The sequence below is a fragment of the Synchiropus splendidus genome, chromosome 9 (genome assembly GCF_027744825.2).
Source record: "Synchiropus splendidus isolate RoL2022-P1 chromosome 9, RoL_Sspl_1.0, whole genome shotgun sequence".
NCBI lineage: Eukaryota > Metazoa > Chordata > Actinopteri > Syngnathiformes > Callionymidae > Synchiropus > Synchiropus splendidus.
The window spans coordinates 23095301-23117325 of NC_071342.1; the positions used below are offsets into that span (position 1 = coordinate 23095301).

A 22025-nucleotide genomic window follows, 5' to 3' on the forward strand; every position below is an offset into this window, starting at 1 on the left:
ATTGTTTCAGTCCAAATGCTGGGTTTCCTCTGTGCACTGAGATTGAGCTAGCTTGAAATATGTCTTCTGCTGCAACTGTCTGGTTTATTTTATGAGATGAAGTCACATTAAAGTTACTCAGTCGGTGTAACACCACACACACAACTCCAGCAGATATCTGAATAAATAGTTTAAATGATTACTTAACAGCATTGAAACACATCGAAGAATGAGCACTTGGTCTTTGGTGATGAATAGTAGTAACATGATGCATCACTGACACAGATCTATTCGTCATTTGATGGACCTGTAAATCTCTTTCAGACTTCCCCAATTCAAAGAAGAGGCCAAGAGTTACGTTGGTGCCAACATGAAGAAGGTAAGAGCACGACAGTATTGAATGAACTTTGATGTTGTACTGTGGTCCATTGTTGCCATGTTTCCGGTGAGAACCCCTGAGCCTCCTCTGCCAAGTTGACTTTGTTCCTCCTCCTTCCTCCGTCCCCTTTGATGCAAAGTTGCATACAACAAGGTGGGAGCTAACAGTTCCACTGGTTACTTTCTAGTGCGAGCCAAAGTTCTAGAACCTTGTTTCTCCTGCTGTGAGGTTAAATAGGAGGCGCTCAAGTCTTGTCCTCGCTGTTTGATTTCACTATTTTATCATATTGTATTGTGTGTCGTAAGCAAGGACTTAATAGTGAGCAAGTAAAACTGGAAGAGACGAAATATGTTGTTGGAGGAAGTTCAATCTACATGGACTGTAGACTGTGGCTGGGGAGAGATGAAGCAACTTACTTATGAGTCCACTGCAGAATGTTTTTACTAGACTGAACCACCATTACAAATGCAATACATCAACATCAGAAACAGCTATGCCCCTATTGTCTGAACACACTACCCGTCTGCTGTGAGCTCATCGCACGGCTACGCTTGTGCCACCAAACGCCTTCCTTTGACAAACATTTATATCTGGAGTATGTGTGTCCGTGTGTCTGTCCCACTGCTGACCTGTAACAAGCACTAATCACGGGCACCTCCCCTTCTCTTCTGAGGCTTACAATATCTTGTGGAAAAACAAACGTGTGCAGGTAAGGAGGATGACTTCAAGTATGTAGGTTGGAGTTTGACTCCTCAATCTTCCCCCTAAAGTAGACCCACAAGAGGAGTTTGGATGCGGACTCTTGTAGCTGAGGTCCTGGTTCAGAAGTTATAGACATAGCACCTGAATGTGGTCCCTGCATGTGAATGCCTGTCTGCCTGCATTACTTCACTCTTGTTCTTGGTGTCATTGAGTCGGTTTTGCGTCAGACTATTTACCCCTCAAACACAACAGAGCATGACACAGTGCCAACAAAATGAACAAGTTTGTTTTTTTTTCAAAGACAAAGAAGCTGTTTCCCTTCTTTGAGTGAGTGTGCATGTTCGTGCAGAGCTGCTAGTCTTTGCTTTTGTGCACTGTTGCCTGGCCTTGATCAGATGCGTCACTCCTGTACTGACATACATGTTTTCTTTCTGATGGTCTTTGCCACTATTTGAATCTTATTGTTTTAGTGTGGAGAGCTCTGTATCTGGTCATGGCCTCCCGTCAGTCTGACGCCTTTGTGAGTTTGTCGTCACAATCTTCACTTGTTACCTATGGTTCTCCCCAGCTGAAGATGCGGGCTGGCGGCATGAGTGAGTCCTCTAAATGGAAGAAACAGAAACGCTCCCCAAGACCACCCCGTCACCTGGTCCAGAATCCTCCTGGCCAAGCCGACCCCACCCAGTCTGGCACCCTGAGCAACAACATGTTGTCTGGTAAGTCGACTTATTAATGTACTCTTTGATTGAGCTTTTGTTGTCTGTGTGTTAAGGCAGCTTTATCTGGATTTATATTATGGCACAGAAAGTTTGCAACAGCATTGATCCTGCAGATTAACCTCCTGACCCTAACCTGCTAGGTGGAGTCCCCTTCATCGAGCCCAGTTCCTCCACCTCTTCTATTCCAGCCTCGGACAGTGCTGGCTCCTCCATCTCCAGTCCTTCAGCCACGGACAGTGGCCTGGAGACAGGTTCTAAAGCTACCTCCAGAGAAGACCTGTCTGACCTGGACCAGTGTGGCTCAACCACGCCAAACAGTCCCTCTGCCCTCCCAAGTACAGAGCTTGCATCTCCAGATGGACCTGGAGGCCTGCAGGCATGTTTTATTCTCCAGCTTTGATAAACAATTATTTTATTGGGTATTTGTGTGTGTCTTGTTTACCTGTCAGTCGGTGCTTGAGGATAAAGACTCTGCGTATCAGTCCGACGCCACCTCAGTTCATGATATGGACTATGTAAACCCCAGAGGCGTCCGCTTCACGCAGTCCACACAGAGAGATGGTAGGACATATGGTGTTACTTCACACATGCAAAAAGCTCAACGTGTGCATGGTCTTCTGTAGGAACATCGCTGGTCCCCTATGGCCTGCCTTGTCTGAGGGAGCTCTTCCGTTTCCTGATCTCATTGACTAACCCACATGACCGCCACAACACTGACGCCATGATGCACATGGGCCTGCAGTTACTGACAGTTGCACTGGAGTCTGCGCACATCTCTAACTACCAGTCTCTGCTTGGGCTGGTGAAGGACGAGCTCTGCAGACATCTATTCCAGGTTCGTGTTTGGCCATGCTGTGTTTCTGTCTACAACTGAATTTCATGACAAGACTATGAAACCTGTGTTGCAGTTGTTAAGTGTGGATCGGATGAACCTCTACGCCTCATCCATACGAGTGTGCTTCCTGCTGTTCGAAAGCATGAGAGTGAATCTGAAGTTCCAGTTAGAAGTAAATCCTCATCCAATACCACTGCTCCTTTTTTACAAAGCATCCTTTCATTGCTAATGATACATCTGTCTTCCAGATGTACCTGAAGAAACTGATGGACATCACCACGTCTGAGAACGTCAAAATGCCGTACGAGATGAAGGAGATGGCTCTAGAGGCACTTGTCCAGCTGTGGCGCATCCCCAGTTTTGTCACTGAGCTCTACATCAACTACGACTGTGACTTCTACTGCTCCAACCTGTTTGAAGATCTCACCAAGCTGCTGTCAAAGGTTCGGAAACAGACTGCAGCATTCTGCTACTATTCTGCAACTAGTTCTGCACTAGCATAATTTTCACTCACACTCGCTCACATTTGAAGTATCTATCTAGGTAGGAAGGACTAGAAACTTGGGAGAACATACACTTGAGAGGGCTTGTGTGGTGATGTTGTTGTTTGTGCCCTGAAACATTATAACGAAGTAACAGAACAGCACACCAGAATTAATGAAACAACAAAATATGGCATATATGAAAACTTGTGACTCTTACTTTCCCCCAGAATGCCTTTCCTGTCTCCGGGCAGCTCTACACTACACACCTCCTGTCATTAGAAGCTCTGCTGACTGTGATCGACAGCACAGAGTCTCACTGCCAGGCCAAGGTCCTCAACAGCACTGCAGTCCCGGAGCAGTCGGACACTCTGGCGGGAACTGATTCTGGGAACACTGGACCTGAGACCACTTCTGGTACCTTTATGCACTGTTCTCAACCACATGTTCTCTTGTGTAGTGTTGTGTGGTCATCAAATCTTTGTCTCTTGTCAGATCCCACTATGCAGGTCAATGGTGCGAGTTTGCCTCAGGGTGACAATCAAGCAGTGGGTCCACCCACCAGTGGACGTCTGATGGCAGAGAAGATGAGACTAGGACGTCAGGATCAAGGAGATGGTGAGGCAGGTGAGTTACTGAACGCGCTCGACAACCTGGAGCTCTTCCGTCGCTCAACCTTTAAAAATGGGAATACTGGATGTTCAGTGAGCCAGAATTAAACTATGCCTCCCAGATTCTACAGCTCTTTCATGGGGCAAGTCTGAGAGCAGACCACGTTGTGTTCATATGAAGGTTACAACTGTGGTAAATCTAGTGGAAATCATCAATCTAAAAATTATCATTCAGTCCACATGTCAGCTGGCCTGCACAAAAAAATCCCAAAGAAAAATGCCTTCAGCAATTAGTCGTGGCCTCTGATCACATCACAGACCTTGTTTCACCTCTGTGGTGAGGAACAGGTTTGTTTTTAGATTTCAGCAGCTTCCTTTGTTCTTTGCTGTTTTGGTAAGACTTCACTTTGTCTTCACAGCTGAGAAGAAACCTCCAAAAACACCTCAGCGCTTCTCCTCATGCTTGCCTGACTCCCAGGAGTTGGTAGAAATCCGAACAAAGAAGAAGGTAAAAAATGCCTCCTCCAGGTGAACCATCCATCAGCTGAACCTCCACTGTTTGTTTGTCAGCTGCTCATTACAGGGACAGAGCAGTTTAACCAGAAGCCTAAGAAGGGAATTCAGTTTCTCCAAGAAAAAGGGCTCCTCAGTAATCCTTTGGACAACAACCAGGTGGCCCAATGGCTCCGGGAAAACCCCAGACTGGACAAGAAGATGATTGGAGAATACATCAGCGATCGCAAGAACATGGAGCTTCTGGACAGCTTTGTCAAGTAAGACATTTTCTTTATCTAAACTTGGATAGAGACTCTTAGGGATGGTGAGTAGCATCGCCAGTAATGTGAGAAAATTAAACTCACATTACTGGCGATGCTACTCACCATCCTTGAACGTGTGTGTGTGTGTGTGTGTGTGTGTGTGTGTGTGTGTGTGTGTGTGTGTGTGTGTGTGTGTGTGTGTGTGTGTGTGTGTGTGTGTGTGTGTGTGTGTGTGTGTGTGTGTGTGTGTGTGTGTGTGTGTGTGTGTGTGTGTGTGTGTGTGTGTGTGTGTGTGTGTGTGTGTGTGTGTGTGTGAGCGTGTGTGAGCGTGTTGAGGCACAACTGTGCTCCGGTGGACGGATTGATTCAATCTGCTTTTACAGCGCGTCCTTGAATCTGTACCTTCCGCAAAAGCTGTGCCTCTACACTGCAACCTATGTTAGTTGTCATGAAAGAACACTGGTCTAAAGACGTTGAAGCGATCACAGGTGATCATTAGATCGTGGCCTCACCTGCTCTGGCTCAGTCATCTGCCAAACACAAAAAATTTCCATTTACTTGTCTTAGCTCTGGTGCTGGACAACCTGAACGGGTATCATTTCATTGACATTTAAAGCTCTCTGTCCTCTCTTTCTGCAGCACATTCACCTTCCAGGGTTTGCGTATCGACGAGGCGCTGAGGCTCTACCTGGAGGCCTTCAGGTTACCCGGAGAAGCCCCCGTAATCCAGAGGCTCTTGGAAACCTTCACTGACAACTGGCATGTAGGTTGCCGCCACTCTTGATCAATATGTGTGTGACATTGAAGATAAGATCAGTTACGCTGCCGTCAACACGCCCACAGGGATTTCTTTCATTTCCATCCAGCAAACCAACTTGGTGACAGTGTTTTCCATCATCAGATCATTTCAGCCGGTGTAAAGGTGGTGAGCGTATGAATCAAGCTGCCACATGATTAACCCAACAGTTTATAGTAGTGGGGTGATGTAAGTGATAAACTGGGCGGTCGTACACCCCACACACGGTTTTAGGCACCGGGCCAACTCTATTGGGGGCACATTTGATTTCTAAAATAGCAATGCGACCTGGAAACTATTCCCAGTAATGTCCTTTTCTTAGACTGACCACAGACACACAAATAGTTTCCTTGAAAGAGTTGATGAGTAATTCTGGCAGTGACCCTGTAAATGAGTTTTCCACTCGGAGGACGGTGATAGTAGCAGGAGGTGTGAGCCGAGGATGGAAATGAGGTTAGCTACGTAACACAAGGTCAAGAGTGCGTCGGTGGTCTGCTCTGTACTTCGGTGTGAATAACGCTGCACTACCAACTGTGTTTGCAGAAAGTCAATGGGTCCCCTTTCATGACCAATGATGCTGGCTTTGCTTTGGCCTACGCTGTTATAATGCTCAACACTGACCAGCACAACCACAACGTCCGCAAGCAAAACATCCCAATGACCGTGGAGGTGAGTGCTCGCCCAGTGTTTTACAGAGGAAACTCAAGTGTATAGAATGACTGCGTGTCAATCAATGATTTAAAGTCTCATTCAGTCCACTTCTGCAATAAGATGTTGTTTTCCTCCGCAAACTGTGTTGTACGAAGAGCAAGGTTTTGTCAGTCCAGTGCCCAGGTAGCCGCAGAATTACCAGGTCCAGAAGTTCTTTGACCACAAGGCGTGTACAAAGTGGAATTGGGCTATTTATTCATTCATTCATTCATTCATCCATCTTAATTACTCATTTGACTGGCAACTCATGACTGTTTTGACACGAAATATATTGACAACAGATAGCTGCACTTTGAGCTTCTGTCCCATTGAGCTCTCTTGAATTAAAGTTGTGATGTTGATTGATATAAAAGGTATCTAATTTTATAGGTAAAATAAACATAGCACAGTGATATTGGATGAAAAAATGTCCATCTTGGTGGAAGTGAGCGGATTGCTCACAGCTGTCGGATTTCTTGGAGGGGAACTATAAACCACTGATGTCATAGTTGTAGTTATAAAAAACATTTTTTCCATAATTGTACTCCAGACTCAGCACTTCTGAGGGTGGGAGTCTGTCGTATATTTTAATGAGTTGTTGTTGGAGTTGCTTCAAAGTGTATGAAAAGAGTTGTTGTTTTCAAATCCAGATTAGGCGAGACAAAGTTTAGCATCGCGATGTCCCAGAGATGGTCCTGAACACAGCAGGTCTATTTATTGTCGGCCACTTGTGCCCGGTGGAATGACATTCCTCTGGGAGAGCAAGCATTTGTGTCGGTGCAACGCGGCGGCTCAGAAAGCCCAGAACCAACAGCTGTAGCCAGTGGTGGTCCGTCTGAGAGGTGAACTCATCCTGAACAGGCGGCAGGGCAGCGGGGCCACTTTATCTGCTGGCTCTGTTTTCTCCTGCTTGTGATTGACAGCATCTGAAGACTAAACAGCGTCTCTGTGGCAGCTTGTGTGTGGCCACTCTCACTACAAACAATCGACAAGTGGCTGCTCTTGCTCTCTCGCTCCTTCATGTGTTCATAGGTGGCAGAATTCATGTGTAGTCAGGACATGTCTGGGGCTGCAGCTGGTGCACTATTGTGTGTAAATGAATCCTCTGCATGAAGACGGATCGTTGACCTCCAGCCTCAGACAACATGCCGTGGCTCCCACTATAGTTCGCTGTGACCAATAAAAGTGGCGCCTAGCAGTTCAATTACTTAGCAGCTAGCAATGTGTAGTATTCAACGCAGCATGTGTTTACAATGGGGTTATTTTTGAAAAGCCAGCTTAGCCTCGCTGTGTAAATCAGAGCCAATTCCCGAGGATTTGACAGCGGGATGACTTGCTTTCATGGAGGGCAGCTAAGGTCAGCGCTATAATGTGGTAGCTCTACAAGCATACTGCCGTTGTTTTTACACTCCTGAGGATTTTAGCAGCCTGTTTGTGGAGCCTCCCAGTGTGAAGCACAGAGGAACTCACATCTTCTGCCGCTCCATCGGCCGGTCGGAAATATCCAGGCGTGTAGCTGCGCCTTGAGAATGTCTGTCATCGCCGCCTGGTGATGTTTATTTACAAGTGGCTCTTGCCTTAATCTTTGTTTTCCTAATGCGGGGAGCAAGAGTATAAGGTGTCGCTTAATGATTGTGTTTCTAACAGGCCCTTTTAATTATCGGACGGATGCTGAGATTAGGAAGCAGTGGAAGCTGTATTTAAGACTTTTGATTGGTTTTCTGTGTGTGCCTGCCTTCAAACAGCAATTCAAGAAAAACCTTAAGGGCGTGAATGGAAACAAAGACTTTGACCAGGACATGTTGGAGGATATCTACAACGCTATCAAGTAAGATTGATCACAAGTCTGTGCGGCGCACATGACAATCATCTGACTGCAATCCAGGCCACCTTGAATAAAAGTTATCGATTTGGTTCCTGCAGAGCAAATGTGAGGCTTTTGTTAGCACTAAAAAGTTCCTACTGTGTGAGGGAGTCGATTGACATGTTGACTTGAAGTTTGTTTCTTTTCAGCAAAGCAGCACATTATCTTCACAGCCACGAATAGCATACTAAAATATATTTGCTCTGCTGCTTTCAAAGAACTGATTTCATGGTAGAAAAGTGGCTTTTTCTTTTTCTGACTGCACTTTTTCATCTGAGCACATCCTGTGTGCTGTCATGACTGTTCTTTTAGGAATGAGGAGATTGTGATGCCCGATGAGCAGACAGGTTTGGTGAAGGAGAACTATGTTTGGAGCGTGCTGCTTCACCGCGGCGCCACACCAGAGGGCTTGTTCCTTCACCTGCCGGCGGGCAGCTACGACCACGACCTGTTCACCATGACCTGGGGTCCCACCATCGCTGCACTGTCGTACGTTTTCGACAAGAGTCTGGATGAAAACATCCTCCAAAAGGCCATCACCGGCTTCAGGTACACACATGGAAGTCGACTTGTTGCTGGTGTTGACTGGAAAAAAATGAAATGAATGAAAATGTGGCCTGTGACTTAATCAATGCGTGCCAAACCTGGTTGTGGTGTGCTGCCGTCTACAATGGTAGCATTTCCATGTGAACTTCTGACACCATAACGTGTTTCTCTTCGAAGTCAGTCATCCGTTGTCCTCGTGTCTCTCTGCAGGAAATGTGCCATGATCGCAGCTCACTATGGCTTCAGTGACGTTTTTGACAATCTGATCATCTCTCTGTGCAAGTTCACCACTCTCAGCAGCGAGGTGAGAGAGCACCCTGTCTGTCAAAGAAGTTACATCAGGCTCCCTTGAAATAAATACATTCTACAGACCATTCTGTGGTATTGTCAGTGTCACTGAAAGAGCAGGGCATTTCAGAATAAGCCAAATGTGAGTGAATTAAAAATCAAGTATTTGGATGGCAGTTGTTTTTGTCAGTGAAGCTCCAGTGCTGCTATTATTTCGCTGTCACCAGCACATGAGCTCATCATTCGCCAACAATAGACATTTCCAGCTTCAGCTGCTGTGGATGGAAGTGTGCCTGTGACTTGTCCACGCAGAGCTGACGTGTCCTTCCGCCCTGCAGTCGGTGGAAAACCTCCCTTCGGTGTTCGGCAGCAACAGTAAGGCACAAACGGCTGCCAAGACCGTATTTGACCTCGCTCATCGCCACGGTAACATCCTGAGAGAAGGCTGGAAGAACATCATGGAGTCCATGCTGCAGCTGTTCAGAGCTGAACTGCTGCCCAAAGCCATGGTGGAGGTGACTGAGCAGTGCTGGCTTTTCTTGTCTTCTACTGCCACCTTCTGTACTCTGTCGTGAACAACACCTCGTTTCCGTTACAGGTGGAGGATTTCATTGAACCGAACGGGAAGATTTCTCTTCAGCGAGAGGAAACTCCATCGAACCGGTGAGCTCTAACAATTCTGTTTGAACTCACGGAACTTTGTGTGAGATTAACATGCGCTCTCCTACCGTCCGTGTCAGTGGTGAGTCTGCAGTTTTGAGTTTTGTCAACTGGCTGACTTTGAGTGGAGCGGAGCAGTCCGGACTCCGAGGACCGTCAATGGAGAATCAGGAGGCCAAACAAGCTGCCGTGCTCTGCATAAAGGTACAGACCAGCCTTGAGTGAGCCCAAGCCTGCGCTGACTGCAGAAATCCTACCCAGCTCAGAAGTGCTGAAGTGTAGCTGCACTCTGAAGAACCATTCTTTTGTTCTCTGTCATTGTAGCAGTGTGACCCGGAGAAGCTGGTCACAGAGAGCAAATTCCTGCAACTGGAGTCGCTGCAAGAACTGATGAAGGTGAAGATTGTATTTGTGTGTGTATGTTGAACACAGATGACCGATGTTCCCCACAGGCCCTGATCTCAGTCACCCCGGATGAAGAGACGTACGATGAGGAGGATGCTGCCTTCTGCTTGGAGATGTTGCTCCGCATTGTTCTGGAGAACAGGTTAACACACCTGCGCTGCTGCTCAAGTGTCCATCAGCTGACTATCAGTTGTCTGTGCAGAGACCGTGTGACGTGTGTGTGGCAAACTGTGCGTGACCATCTCTGCCACCTTTGTGTCCACGCAAACGAGAGCTGCTTCCTGGTGGAGAGAGCTGTGGTGGGGCTGCTGCGGCTGGCCATTCGTCTGCTACGGAGGGAGGACATCAGCTCCCAGGTGACCGTCGAGTCCCGCAGGACCAGTTCTGCTGGAGTTTGTGATGGTGCTGACTATGTTCTGGAACCCACAGGTGTTGCTGTCTCTGCGTCTACTGCTGATGATGAAGCCTCATGTCCTGTCCCGGGTCAGTAGAGAGGTGGCCTTTGGCCTTCATGAGCTGCTCAAGACCAACGCGGCCAACATCCACAGCACAGAGCACTGGTACACGCTCTTCTCCCTGCTGGAGTGCATCGGTGCTGGAGTGAAACCTCCCGCCTCCTTCCAGATCAGCGCTGGCACCAGCGACACCGACACAGGTCCAGTATCGTGACGTGCCGATGATGTCCTGTCTGTCATGAATGTCCTGTCTTGATGGACTGCTGATGCAGGAGTCGCTTTCATCTCAAAGCTTCTCTGAGTTGAGGAGACTCCTCAGTGGGTTCTAATCTCTAGTTCTGATCTCTTCAGGTGCTCAGTCTGACAGTGAGCTTCCGTCCAATCACCCGAGTGAAGTCACTCTGGACCGAGGCTACACATCAGACTCTGAGGTCTACACAGACCACAGCAAGTCCAGGATCCCTCGCTCCGCCACCGATGTGGATGTGGCCAGCGGCGGATGGTTGGTGGTGAGTTCACAGACACAACGATGCTGACATCATCCACAAGTGCAGAGTGGTAGAAGATGTTCTTGTGTTGTTGATTCAAGGTCAGCAAAGATGACCCGGACACCTGCGTTACTCCTCCGCTGGGCTCAAAAGCCCAGCTGAATCACCCATTAGTGAACCAGTACAGTCTGACTCTGGGTCTGGACCTGGGCCAACATGACACCAAGTCTCTCATCAAGTGTGTGGAGACCTTGTCTTTCATTGTCCGGGACGCAGCCCACGTCACGCCAGACAACTTTGAGCTGTGTGTGCGAGCCATCCGGGTGTTTGTGGAGGCCAGCCTGAACGGAGGTCAGTGCCTTGTCTTCTGACTCACCTGAGACAGTTTTTCATCGTCTTTTGACTCACCTGAGTCAGTTCTTCATCATCCTCTGACTCACCCAAGACAGTTTTTCATCATCTTTTGACTCACCTGAGATAGTTCTTTGTTGTCTGACTCACCTGAGACAGTTTTTCATCGTCATCTGACTGACCTGAGACAGTTCTTCATCATCTTCGGACTCTCTTGAGACAGTTCTTCATCATCTTCTGACCCACCTGAGGCAGTTCTTCATCGTCTTCTGACTCACCTGGGACAGTTCATCACCATCTTCTGACTCACCTGAGACAGTTTTTCATCATCTTTTGACTCACCTGAGATAGTTCTTTGTCTGACTCACCTGAGACAGTTTTTCATCGTCATCTGACTGACCTGAGACAGTTCTTCATCATCTTCTGACTCTGCTGAGACAGTTCTTCATCATCTTCTGACCCACCTGAGACAGTTCTTCATCGTCTTCTGACTCACCTGGGACAGTTCATCACCATCTTCTGACTCACCTGAGACAGTTCTTCATGGTCGCCTGACTCACCAAGGACATTTTGTTTTGCTTCAGGCTACCGCAACCACGACAAGAAGAAGAGCCACAAGTACGACTCGTCCAAGTCCCGCATGAGGAAAAAGGCTGGAGGGAAAGAGAAGGAGGGCGCAGGAGGCACTCGGCGAGGGAGCAGTCGAGCCTCCAGTCAGCGCTTGTCACGCTCCCATAGTGACGAAGAAGAGGACGAGGGTGTCCCGGCCAGCTACCACACTGTGTCTTTACAGGTTAGTCAGGATGTAAGTACCACAGCCCTCTTACCCTTCTACCTCTGACTCCCACTCCAGTGTCTCCAGTCTCAGGCGCAGTGTTGTGCATAAACGTGATCATCTCTCATAACACATCTCAGTAGAGACGCAGCTCCAGACTGTTGTTTCTTCAGTTGCTTCTGCTGTGGTGTCTGAAACACATGTGTGCGTGTGTCGGAGCAGCTGCTGGACCTGATGCACACGCTCCACACCCGAGCTGCCAGCATCTACAGCTCATGGGCAGAGGAACAGCGCCACCTAGACACTGCAGGGAAGAGGATTGAGGCGGACTCACAGACTCTGTGGACCAGCTGTTGGTGTCCACTGCTGCAAGGTTGGTTCTTCACGAGAGATTCACCATCAAACGTCACGTTTCTAGGTTGAGTTTCTTACAAATATGCTGAGGATTTGGAGCAGATGGTCAGAACCATCTCAGAAGACAACAACAACAGGCTGGTTCTGCCTCTGAGGACCGCTGTCATGTTCTCATGCTGAAACCTTGAGCAAACATGTTTGACTGAATTCACAAATGTGGCCACAGAAGTCCTGTGTGGGGTGGTCTTGATCATGTGACCCAGCAGAGGTGTCTGCTCCTCACTAGAACCTGGTGTCAACAGATGTTTCTCTCTGAAGGCATCGCGTGGCTGTGCTGTGATGCCCGGCGTCAGGTCCGCATGCAGGCCCTCACCTACCTCCAGAGGGCGCTGCTGGTCCACGACCTGCAGACCCTCGACGCCACAGAGTGGGAGTCCTGCTTCAACAAGGTGAGGGATGCTGACGGCCGGCGGTTGTGCCTTAGGCGCCTCTGATGGCGTTGGTGTGGGCAGGTGCTGTTCCCCTTGCTGACCAAGCTCCTGGACAACATCAGCCCTGCAGATGTTGGTGGCATGGAGGAGACCAGGATGAGAGCCTGTACACTCCTGTCCAAGGTGCGACTCAATCCCTCGTCTGGTTTGATGTTACCTGACTTCACTATGTTGCCACAGGTTTTCCTCCAACACCTGTCCCCCTTGCTGTCCCTGCCCACCTTCGCCGCTCTGTGGCTCACCATCCTGGACTTCATGGACAAGTACATGCATGCTGGATCCAGCGACCTGCTGGTGAGGATGGACCCCAGGTTGGTGCGGGAATGCAAGGTGCTCATGTGTCTGTGGCTGCAGCTGGAGGCCATCCCAGAGTCCCTGAAGAACATGCTGCTGGTGATGGACACGGCCGGCATCTTCCACAGCGCCGACTCCAGGACGGGCTACTCGGACCTGTGGGAGATCACCTGGGAGCGAATCGTCTGCTTCCTGCCAAACCTCAGGGAGGAGCTGTTCAAGCAGACGGTGATAGCAGGTACCAATGTCCCAGCCTGCCACCACATCCTCGGCATTCAGCCATCTTAGTCAGTAGGGATGGACGATAACTTATCGTACACCATATCCCGCCAAACACAATGTCCACTGTGGCAATTCTGCATCTCACGATAAATTGGATAAACACACAGCTCACTGGCTGCATTGGACCTGCACACGTGAACATGACGAGACTGTGACGGCGCCGTGCTCTCCAGCTCAGCAGCGCTTGACAGCCGACACCAGTGTGTGACTGTTTGAAAGTTATTTTTAATCCAGGGAACCTTTGATCATGACACTGGTCGCCTCTGAGTCTCTGGATCCCTGTTTCTTTGATGAGATGGAGTGGTCCTCATAGGTTCTCTGATGCGCTCGTCTGCCTTGGTTCACATCAACACATGCAGGTCTCCCGCTGCCAAGGTGAAAATAGTTGGATATTGGCGGCGTCCTCTTCTGCGTCCCCATTAGGCTTCACTGATCGCGGACACACTCTCACAGGCAGCGCTAATGCTACGAGCCGCCATCAGTAAGGGACCATCAACAAATTCTAAAGCGTCAAAGTATGAGTGAAATCTTCAATAAGGCCATGGAAAACAAGCATTTTAGGAGAGAGAATTATGAAAAGGTTTTTCATCACACAAGACATGAAAACATCATGATCTGGAGAATAGAATATGTCTAAATGATCATTTCTTCACCTGGTTTCTAATGTTTCTTCAGTAGCATCTAGGAAATGTGTCCAGACTGCTCCATAGTTCAAGTCAACTGTTCAGAGACATGAGATACAGCAGACAGACGGCTCCATTTAACCCCTAAATAAAGCTGGCAGAGCAGTCTGTCAGACACCAGCGGCTTCTACCAGAGACCTGAAACATTGAGTTTCTCTTCTCTGCACTGAGTTCACTATTCTATTGAAACATCAACACATCATGATGTTGGAGACAAACTCCACTAATAAGTTTGATCATAAAACAGTTTCTAGAGACTGTAGTGTCCAACACATGGAGGAACATGGATTTGTCCTGATTATTGTTATCGCTGAAGTGACTATGTTTATCGCGATAACTTCTTTTGTCCATGTCACCCATCCCTAATGGCTCTATTAGTCAGAGAAACCTGCTCGTGAGGAGGTCACATGGGCTCCGGCTTGCAGGGGGTTTCCTGGCTGCTCCTCTTTGGAGGAGACTGTGTGAAACATGTTCTTGAGTGGCTGGAAGCTGATCCACCTCTCGTCTTCAGATCCTGTGCCTAGCCCTCCAGCAGAGCCCGTGCAGCCCACGCCTCCAGGAGCTCACCCTGCCTCCCCTCAGGGGTCTTCAGTTCCAGCCCAACAGACCCCCGCGTCACCGCCCGCAGCCGCACCTCCAGCAGAACCGCGGACACCCAGCAGACCTGCGTCACCTCAGGAGACTCCAGCATCCAGTGCCAACGGTAGGTGCCGCTGCTCCGCTGGTGGCTGCTGGTCAGTCTGGTGACCAGAGTGTGTCTGTGCTGCAGGAGCAGGGCGCTCGTCCCCGGTGCCAGTGACGGCCCCTTCCATCCAGGCTCCCTCCCCTCTGAGCCAGTCTCCCCTCCTCATCCAGCCCCTGGCCTCACCCCTGCAGATGGGGGTCCCGCCCATGTCCCTGCCAATCATCCTGAACCCCGCCCTCATCGAGGCCACCTCCCCTGTCCCGCTGCTGCCCGGCCCACGGCCCACTAGCCCCTCCAACGAGGTGAAGTAGCCAGGCAGCAGGGGGGTCTCTGAAGGACGATCCTGAAGACCAAAATAGTCCTTTCCTAATTGTCAACGATGATCGCTGCGTGTGTGTATGTGTGTGTGTATTCAGCTACGAGGATACGCATCACCTTTGACCTCCTCCGATGGTGGTTGGGGTCCTCAGTCCTCATCCAGTATGTTTGCAGCTGAAAGTGAACGAGTGCTTGGAGCGATTTAACTTATCAGTCATGTGATCAGGGGCGGAGTTACTGCCCACCTTGAGATTATCATCTTCACCTGCAGAGAGCTGCTTCCTCGCACCTGCTGCTGAGAGTCGCCAGAACTTTGGACTCATGTCCCACACTGAGCCTCGGGCCTGGTGTTTTCAGTCAGTCAGCGGCGCAGCAGCGGGACGCAGACGTCAAGGCTGTGATCATGTGATTCCATTGGTCCCATGTAGACTCTCGTCCACCGGACAAAGGTGGGTGGGTCTCACTCAGTGGAGCTGACGCTTCCTCGCCAGCCAAGTCGGTGTTGTGCTCGGATCCTCGCTGTGTTCTGACGTGTCAGTCATGTGGACGTGCCTGCAGAGAGCCCAGAACCACACTTTATTTATTCAGCTGCAGTTCCTGAGCGCAGAGTCAGGAGCCGAGGTGAAGGTGAAACATGATGTGTAAATATATCGGAGAGAGACCTGTACTTTTTATCATATAATAAATATTACTGAAGGAACCCCAGTGTCTCTTCCTCTGCTCTGCAGAAGAGAGGGAACCCTGTCGCTACATTTCTCAGGATGTTGGGAGACAGTGAGGTCACCTGGTGCCGGACTGAAAACTGACTGGACTCCTCCCACTGACAAATGATGAAAGCCTCAAGTGTTCCACTCCAGGTCTCTGGGGGATGATTGAGCTCCGAGTTTGTAGAAACTTGAACTCACATCGAGACCTTCGGTGTCAAGAACAAGTGACCTCCACTCCTGGGGAGGTCAACCGTGGTGACCGTCAGGTGAGACTCATCTCTACATTAACCCAGAAAGATTGTATGTTTGGTTTTTATTAACATTATAGCATTTCGTGTTCATTTTTTTTTTTTTTTAAATGAGAGATCGGTCATATATGCATTAAACTCAGCACAGGTGTCTTAAGACAAAAGCACTGAGGTGGTTGAAGCAATCCTCGTGTCCGGCCTGTAGTGTGCGTCAGAGCTGCCACCTTCTGATGACGTTGCGTCATTTTTTTGTCCCACGTTTTCATTATGAAAACCATGTCAAACCTTCGTAAAGTGCGCTACTGACTCTTCAACTTCATGTTGTCAACCATGCTGTCCTCGCCCCTAACTACGCAGATATGATTTAAAAAATAGTCCCTCAACGCGCCGCTGGAGCGTCTTCTTCGCCTGCTCAACATACGCTCTGGTTCAGTGTAGCTCATTACTGCCGCCTGGTGTCTTTCTTGTGGACTGCATCGTCAGCTTTTGTTGTAGTTACATTACGTATCTACACTGGGGAATGTTTGGTTGTTTCATAGCAACACGTGTGTCGCTTATTTCGTTGGTAAAATTAACAACGCGGAACAAACGTTCCTCTAAGGAGCCGTCAAACACTTGTAACTGAGTAGAACACGTCGTGGATGAAACGTCTCAGTCTTTTGCTCCAGCGCGACTGTTTGTCACAGATAACATTGTTCCAGGGTGAACGCAGTCCCTCAGTCCTCGAAGAGTTTTAGAGAAGCAACAAAGTAAAAGCACATCTTCCCTCCGAGTCACCTGCATGGATATGGGCAGTATCACATGTTGGCCGCTGGGTGTCAGTGTTTCCGCACGTTTCACCGAGTTAAGCTTTTGTTTTTGTTCAGTTGAGTTGCGAAGGCGTCATGTTCCGACCGGAGTCAGACTGAGGAGATGCAGCAGATCCAGGGGTGTAAAACATCTGAGGTTTATTTCCTGCAGACTTGTTGGTAAACAATCCAAACTACAGAAGCAAAAAGCAACTATTTGTACACGGAATGTCAAACGATCAGTGAGACAACAGAAACGACATGATGAGAAGACACCAACAGAAAATTGCACTCACAAAGTTGCCTCAGAGAGAGCGAGGGCCACTAGCGCCCCCTGCTGTCTGCTTCTACCTACAACAGCAACAGAAAGGTAAAAAAAGAGCCGAGGCCGCTGACGCCGCGCTCACTTGGCGTCCAGCTTGGCCATCTCCTGCAGGTAGATGCCGATGCTCTCACTGTCGAACAGGACGAAGTAGATGTTCTTCAGCGACGAGCTGTTGGACGACACGAAGTGGTTGGAGATGGCCTTGAGGATGAGCTGCGCTGCTGTCTGTTTGGGGAAGCCGTTCCTGCGAGAGAGGACACGCTGAGCGTGAGACGGAGCGGCGGCCCGTCCTCGACCCCGGAGGACCCGTGAGCTCACCTTCCGGCCGGGAGAGAAGGGAAGGCCACCGACTTGAGCTTCTTGTCCTCGGCGGCGGAGAGACAGTTCTTCACCGTCTTCTCCAGCTGGTCCTCACACTTGTCCGAGCCCCACTGAGGGACGTTACAGTGGATGATGAATCGAGCTGCCATCCCATTGGCCTGGCTCACCGCCACTGCAGCACAGCATTAGCATTTTAGCGTCACCGTTTCCGGCTCTGGAGCCTTGGTCAGTACCTGACGCCACCTCCAGGGGGCCCTGTGATTTCCGCAGCTCTTTGACCCCGTCCATGAACTCGCGTCCTCCGGCTTTTTCCAAGGCGTTGCCTGCGAACACAGCAGCAGCGTCAGAACTTGGCCACCATGTGACGGGTCGACCAGCAGCCTCCTCACCGACGCCGTCCTTCAGGTCCAGGTCCGCGTTGGTGGGGTTGATGATGGCCTCCACCTTGATGGTTCCGATTTTGCTGATGTCACTTTCTGTGAGTGAGAGCTGAGGAGAGAAACAGCAATGACCACAGTTCTGGACCCGTGCTCCAGCCCGGTCTCACCTTCTGACCCAGGAACAGGCTCTTGGCCGACAAGATGGTGAAGCCGTCTCCCGGACTGTCGTCCACTGTGGAGCTCGGTACCGACTCTTTGTCGTTGTCTGTGTTCTGTCAGAGGAGATGGCAACAGGTTCAGCACCAAAACAAGCCGCGGCGCTCCGGACCTCACTGACCTTTGGCTTGCGTCCACGTTTGCCTTTAAACTTCTTGAAGGTTTTAGCGGGCTTCTTGGTCTTGGTCCGAGACTCCTGCTTCTCTGGAGCGGCTGCCTGACTGACCACGCGTCCGCCCCTCTTTTTGGACAGCAGCTCGGGGTGGATACGAGGTAATACGCCGCCATTAGAGATGGTGACGCCGCGCAGGAGCTGCCCGAGACACACACACACACACACAGAGGTTTGTTTAGTCTAGTTTGTGGAAACCTTGACAAAACACTGTCCTTATGAGGACCGTGACAATTTGGCTTCAGGTTAGCCATGTGTTTTGGTTGGTTAGTGTTAGGGTGAGAGGAAGGGGAAAGGTTGAGTGACCTCCTGTGTGAGGTCACGGACATCGAGAGGGGGCGCCGGCGAGATACCTGGTTGAGCTCCTCGTCATTGGCCACAGCCAGCTTGATGTGTCTGGGAGTGATTCTGCCCTTCTTGTTGTCTCGCGCTGCATTTCCTGCCAGCTCCAGGATCTCTGCTGCAGAGAGGAGAGTGAGACACGCTTTGTTTTGAGAGGACACCGCTACTGATCCTGACCACACACACACACACACACACACACACACACACACACACAACCCACTGACACCTTGTTGGTGGAGACTCTGACATTAGCTCCTGTCGTGCTGCCACTCCTCACCTGAACCTCTCTGATGCTTCATTGTCTATGTTCATGTTCTGACCTGGCAACATTGTCAGAGACATGTCTGAGACATGCCTGGAACACGGGCAGCTAACGTCATGCAGGACCTGCTCTGAAGCTCACTGCACCGGGTCGAGTCGATCTCCCACCTGCCAGGTACTCGATGACGGCCGCCATGTAGACCGGCGCCCCCATGCCGATGCGGTATTTGTGCGTGCCGGTGCGCAGGTACCTCATCATCCTGCCCACCGGGAAGATGACCCCCGCCCGTGCGGACCGGGACAACTTGGTGACCTTCTTCTTTCCCCCTCTGGCTGACATCCTGCTCTGCAACACAGAGACCAGACCTGGCGAGTGAAGGTGACAGGGACGCGGCCTGGTTGCTCCATTTCATGTCCCAACCGTAAAGACGCGTTCAGGGTTGGACCAGAACCGCCATGTCATTTTTGACTCAGACCGATTAATTTGTGAAGAGCCCTTGTTGTTCGTGGTTTATTTATTTATTAGTTACTTCTATTATTATTAATTGATATTAATTCATGTATTTGTGTTTTTTTAATTGTCATTTATAATTATTATTTATTATTGTTATTATGTTTTGTTCATTATTGCACGTTGTCCCAAAGCACTTTCCTGGTTCCTCACCGTCAATAAAGCTGGTTCTGATCAACAGGAGACACAGCTGTTGGAACTTCAGACACGGCACCTGCGCCTCCAGCTACAGCCGCCAGAGGGCAGCCTGCAGCGACTAGGCTCGCGCTGGACACGAAAGCTCGTGAAGAATTCCTCATCACAACAAACCTCTCCGACACTTATTTATACCAGTCTGATATAAATACGTTTTCATTGTTTTGTTTTTTTGAGCTTGTGTTTCTTCTGTTTGTCTGGTCTGTAGCGCGTGACGTCACATGTTTACTGACGCCTGTAAACTCCGGCAGGTGACCGTCCTGACGTGTGTCACGTGGGTCCGACACAAGGAATAATAGTAAGGGCGCTATGACGTCACGAGCACGGTCAGGGTTTCACCTATTGGACGCGTCACGGGAAAACCGGTGACGTCACGTGTACGGCTTGTTTCTAGGAGACGTCGTAACTTCTCCGTTTTTTAAATCTTGATGTTACTGTGGTGAAACTCGTCCTCGGCCGCTGGAGTCGCCGGTCCCGCCGTGTTGCACGTCAACAGTCCCGGTACCGAAGCGCACGGGCCCGCGGCCTTCAGCGGCGTCACGTACATCCAAGCACCGACTGACGCGCGTCCTCGCCGGACATGGCCGTTCGCGTTCGGACCCGGGTCCAGCCCTCGGCCCGACTCGGCGCTGTGGCGCCAGACCTCGACCGCGATGAACGCAGCAGCGTCGCGAAGAGCCTCCGCGGCGCCGCCTCCGTGCGCTTCGCAGCAGACGGCACCTCCACGACCCGCTTCGCGGCGACCCTGCCCGCCCTCCGCCGCGAGCCAGACTCCGGCAGCGGCGCCGAACCGACGGACGGTGACGCGACGTTAAGCAGAAGCTTCGAGGTTCTACCTGGTTTTGTGCTCCTGTCCTCGCGACTCTGCGCGATCCCGTGTCCTCCTGCGGCGGCGCGGGTGTGCGCGCGTGCTGCTCGTGCGTGTGTCAGCGAGCGGACATGGACGGAGGCTGGCTCTGCTGCTGATGCTGCAACCGCCCCCTCACGGCAACATGGCTCCGGGAAGGAATGTCGGAGGCAACATGGCAGAGCGTCTGTGGAGGGACCGGAGCCTCACGTCACAGGCGGCCTTTCCTGCGACTCCGCCGGCTCATTGTGCCTCCTTTGGCGAGTGACTCCGCAGAGTGCAGGGGCCGTCGACAAGTGAGGACTCAGCGCCTGACAGTCTCCTGGTTCTCCTCCATGGTTCACACCACACTCATGGTGTGAGAAGTGTGTTGCTGCATGGCCTCGCTGAGGTCAGGTGGTGGGAGCTGGAGGACACTTGTAGGACAAGCCACCACGGCACCTGGGTCCTGGCAAGCATGTCCACCACGCAGATCATTCTCCAGACCTAAAGCAGCTGGCTGAGCCTCTGTGGAGCAGGAGATCTGACTCTCACTGGACGGCAGCCCACAAAGTTCTTCAAAGTCTTGAGGCTCTGGATCCGTGAGAGGCAGGAACCCATCCACCAGGTCAGGTCTTCAGGGAGGTGGTGCGCACGGAAAGATCCAGCACCTCATAAGAAGAGCTCCACTGAAGTTCTGCAGCTCTCAATTATTCATTGCTCCATCTGCTTGACTGACGGCAGCTTCCTTCTGAAAACGACCCGGTTCCACAGCGACCTGAAGACGGCGACGGGTCATGAGCTCACACAAATGCAGTCAGCACCATGAATGATGTGACGATGCAAAAAAAGGGGAAGGGTGTGGTGACTTTGTCACCTGTGGTTTGGTTTGGTTGAGACAACAAGAGGAAAAACAGACTCTTGTCTCTTCAGAAGCTCAGACCACAGCTGCTCTACTAATCCTCTTCGTCTCCTTCTGTCACGAACTTGGTCCGAAAACCAAAGTCACATTTGTGTTTTCCAAACCATGACTTATTGATTTTCACGCGCGACAGTGTCCAATACTCATCATTGCAAAACAGAAGAAATTGCCATCAGTGACCCATGACATTCAGAAACAGAGCTGTGTATGAAGATGAATAAAGTAAAACTCTTCCCAAAAGTTACTTTCAAAGTCTCACACACTGAGACTTCAGGACAACGAAGCCTTGAAAAACAATGAAATGGCTCCACTGTGTGGCTGCAGGTGGAATAAATTGATTTTCTTTGTTGGACAAATGGTTTTGTTCAGGTGGGACCACGTGACTTCTCTCTTCCTGTCGCCACACTGGTTGACAGTGAGTTCATGTTGTCACCAACAGCACTCGCAGATGAGCCAGGTCTCACTCGGCCACCAAATAAACCTTTGTGTTTTTGTTACTGCCATTAAACACACTGTGATGCTGACAAGGTTCCTGGGGCGTCACCGGAGGTACCAAACACCGGTGTCCTGAAGCAGTGGAAGTCATGGCAATACCAGCCGATAGTGTCAGATTTGTCAATGGTTTTTTGAAGGAAGATCAGGATCATGTGAACAGAGGACTTGTTTCTATTTGAACCACGTTGTTGTGGAATCGCCGACTCAGTGAGAAGATGGACGGTAGCGGTGACACTGAAATGTGGTGGAAAACTCTCTTCAGAAGGGTCAGCAGTGCAGAACTGACTGACTCGGTCTTTTACTGGCAACTATTGATGCCTCCTCAGAGATGTTTTTGAGAGCTTCTCTGCTCTGTTTTGATAGGTTTGTTGACGTTTGAAAACCTTGGGCATCTGCAGTCGGTTTCAAACTCCCCAAACTTTC

General features: G+C 50.2%; 2 protein-coding genes across 9 annotated transcripts in view; one reads left to right on the top strand and one right to left on the bottom strand.

Moving 5' to 3' along the window:
• The window catches only part of gbf1 (golgi brefeldin A resistant guanine nucleotide exchange factor 1), a 41670-nt gene extending 25390 nt beyond the window's left edge, over positions 1-16280 (top strand). The window contains exons 8-41 of one of the 5 annotated variants that reach the window (XM_053874462.1): positions 304-358; positions 1032-1067; positions 1629-1776; positions 1920-2155; positions 2229-2340; positions 2403-2614; positions 2688-2786; positions 2863-3057; positions 3327-3513; positions 3592-3723; positions 4127-4215; positions 4278-4480; positions 5105-5228; positions 5805-5930; positions 7697-7779; positions 8128-8364; positions 8572-8665; positions 8988-9164; positions 9248-9312; positions 9390-9513; positions 9634-9705; positions 9762-9856; positions 9917-10070; positions 10144-10369; positions 10521-10678; positions 10759-11008; positions 11593-11801; positions 12006-12156; positions 12456-12586; positions 12650-12751; positions 12809-12922; positions 12983-13160; positions 14399-14590; positions 14657-16280. In XM_053874462.1, the coding sequence (XP_053730437.1) occupies positions 304-358; positions 1032-1067; positions 1629-1776; positions 1920-2155; positions 2229-2340; positions 2403-2614; positions 2688-2786; positions 2863-3057; positions 3327-3513; positions 3592-3723; positions 4127-4215; positions 4278-4480; positions 5105-5228; positions 5805-5930; positions 7697-7779; positions 8128-8364; positions 8572-8665; positions 8988-9164; positions 9248-9312; positions 9390-9513; positions 9634-9705; positions 9762-9856; positions 9917-10070; positions 10144-10369; positions 10521-10678; positions 10759-11008; positions 11593-11801; positions 12006-12156; positions 12456-12586; positions 12650-12751; positions 12809-12922; positions 12983-13160; positions 14399-14590; positions 14657-14883 (4993 nt within the window). In that variant the 3' untranslated portion in view covers positions 14884-16280. Of the gene's footprint in view, positions 1-303; positions 359-1031; positions 1068-1628; positions 1777-1919; positions 2156-2228; positions 2341-2402; positions 2615-2687; positions 2787-2862; positions 3058-3326; positions 3514-3591; positions 3724-4126; positions 4216-4277; positions 4481-5104; positions 5229-5804; positions 5931-7696; positions 7780-8127; positions 8365-8571; positions 8666-8987; positions 9165-9247; positions 9313-9389; positions 9514-9633; positions 9706-9761; positions 9857-9916; positions 10071-10143; positions 10370-10520; positions 10679-10758; positions 11009-11592; positions 11814-11956; positions 12157-12455; positions 12587-12649; positions 12752-12808; positions 12923-12982; positions 13161-14398; positions 14591-14656 lie in introns of those variants that run through there. The other 4 variants (XM_053874461.1, XM_053874463.1, XM_053874464.1 and 1 more) reach the window with 4 other exon arrangements.
• Positions 16281-16655: 375 nt separating this feature from the next.
• LOC128764583 (core histone macro-H2A.2) lies at positions 16656-20368 on the bottom strand. Of its 4 annotated transcripts, XM_053874469.1 has the most exons (9): positions 20196-20362; positions 18822-18999; positions 18401-18507; positions 17997-18188; positions 17827-17931; positions 17669-17768; positions 17513-17602; positions 17277-17451; positions 16701-17202 (listed from the first exon to the last, which is right to left on the bottom strand). In XM_053874469.1, exons 2-9 carry the CDS (start codon positions 18991-18993, stop codon positions 17037-17039), a joined length of 1107 nt encoding a protein of 368 aa, XP_053730444.1. In that variant the 5' UTR covers positions 18994-18999; positions 20196-20362; the 3' UTR covers positions 16701-17036. The 4 variants fall into 4 exon arrangements, with proteins under 4 accessions (XP_053730443.1, XP_053730442.1, XP_053730441.1 ...); XM_053874468.1 differs by having other exon boundaries at positions 16656-17202; positions 17513-17768; positions 18401-18504; positions 20196-20368; XM_053874466.1 differs by having other exon boundaries at positions 16668-17202; positions 17513-17768; positions 20196-20365.
• Between the last annotated feature and the right edge of the window lie 1657 nt (positions 20369-22025).

Bases quoted from the DNA above. Each gene is read 5' to 3' on its own strand.
- LOC128764583 (XM_053874467.1), bottom strand. From the start codon at position 18,993: ATGTCAGCCAGAGGGGGAAAGAAGAAGGTCACCAAGTTGTCCCGGTCC. The intron at 18,189-18,400 runs GTATCTCGCCGG...TGTCTCGGGCAG, and splicing joins ATGACGAGGAGCTCAACCAG to CTCCTGCGCGGCGTCACCAT. The intron at 17,203-17,276 runs GTGAGCTCACGG...CCTCTCTCGCAG, and splicing joins CCTTCTCTCCCGGCCGGAAG to GAACGGCTTCCCCAAACAGA.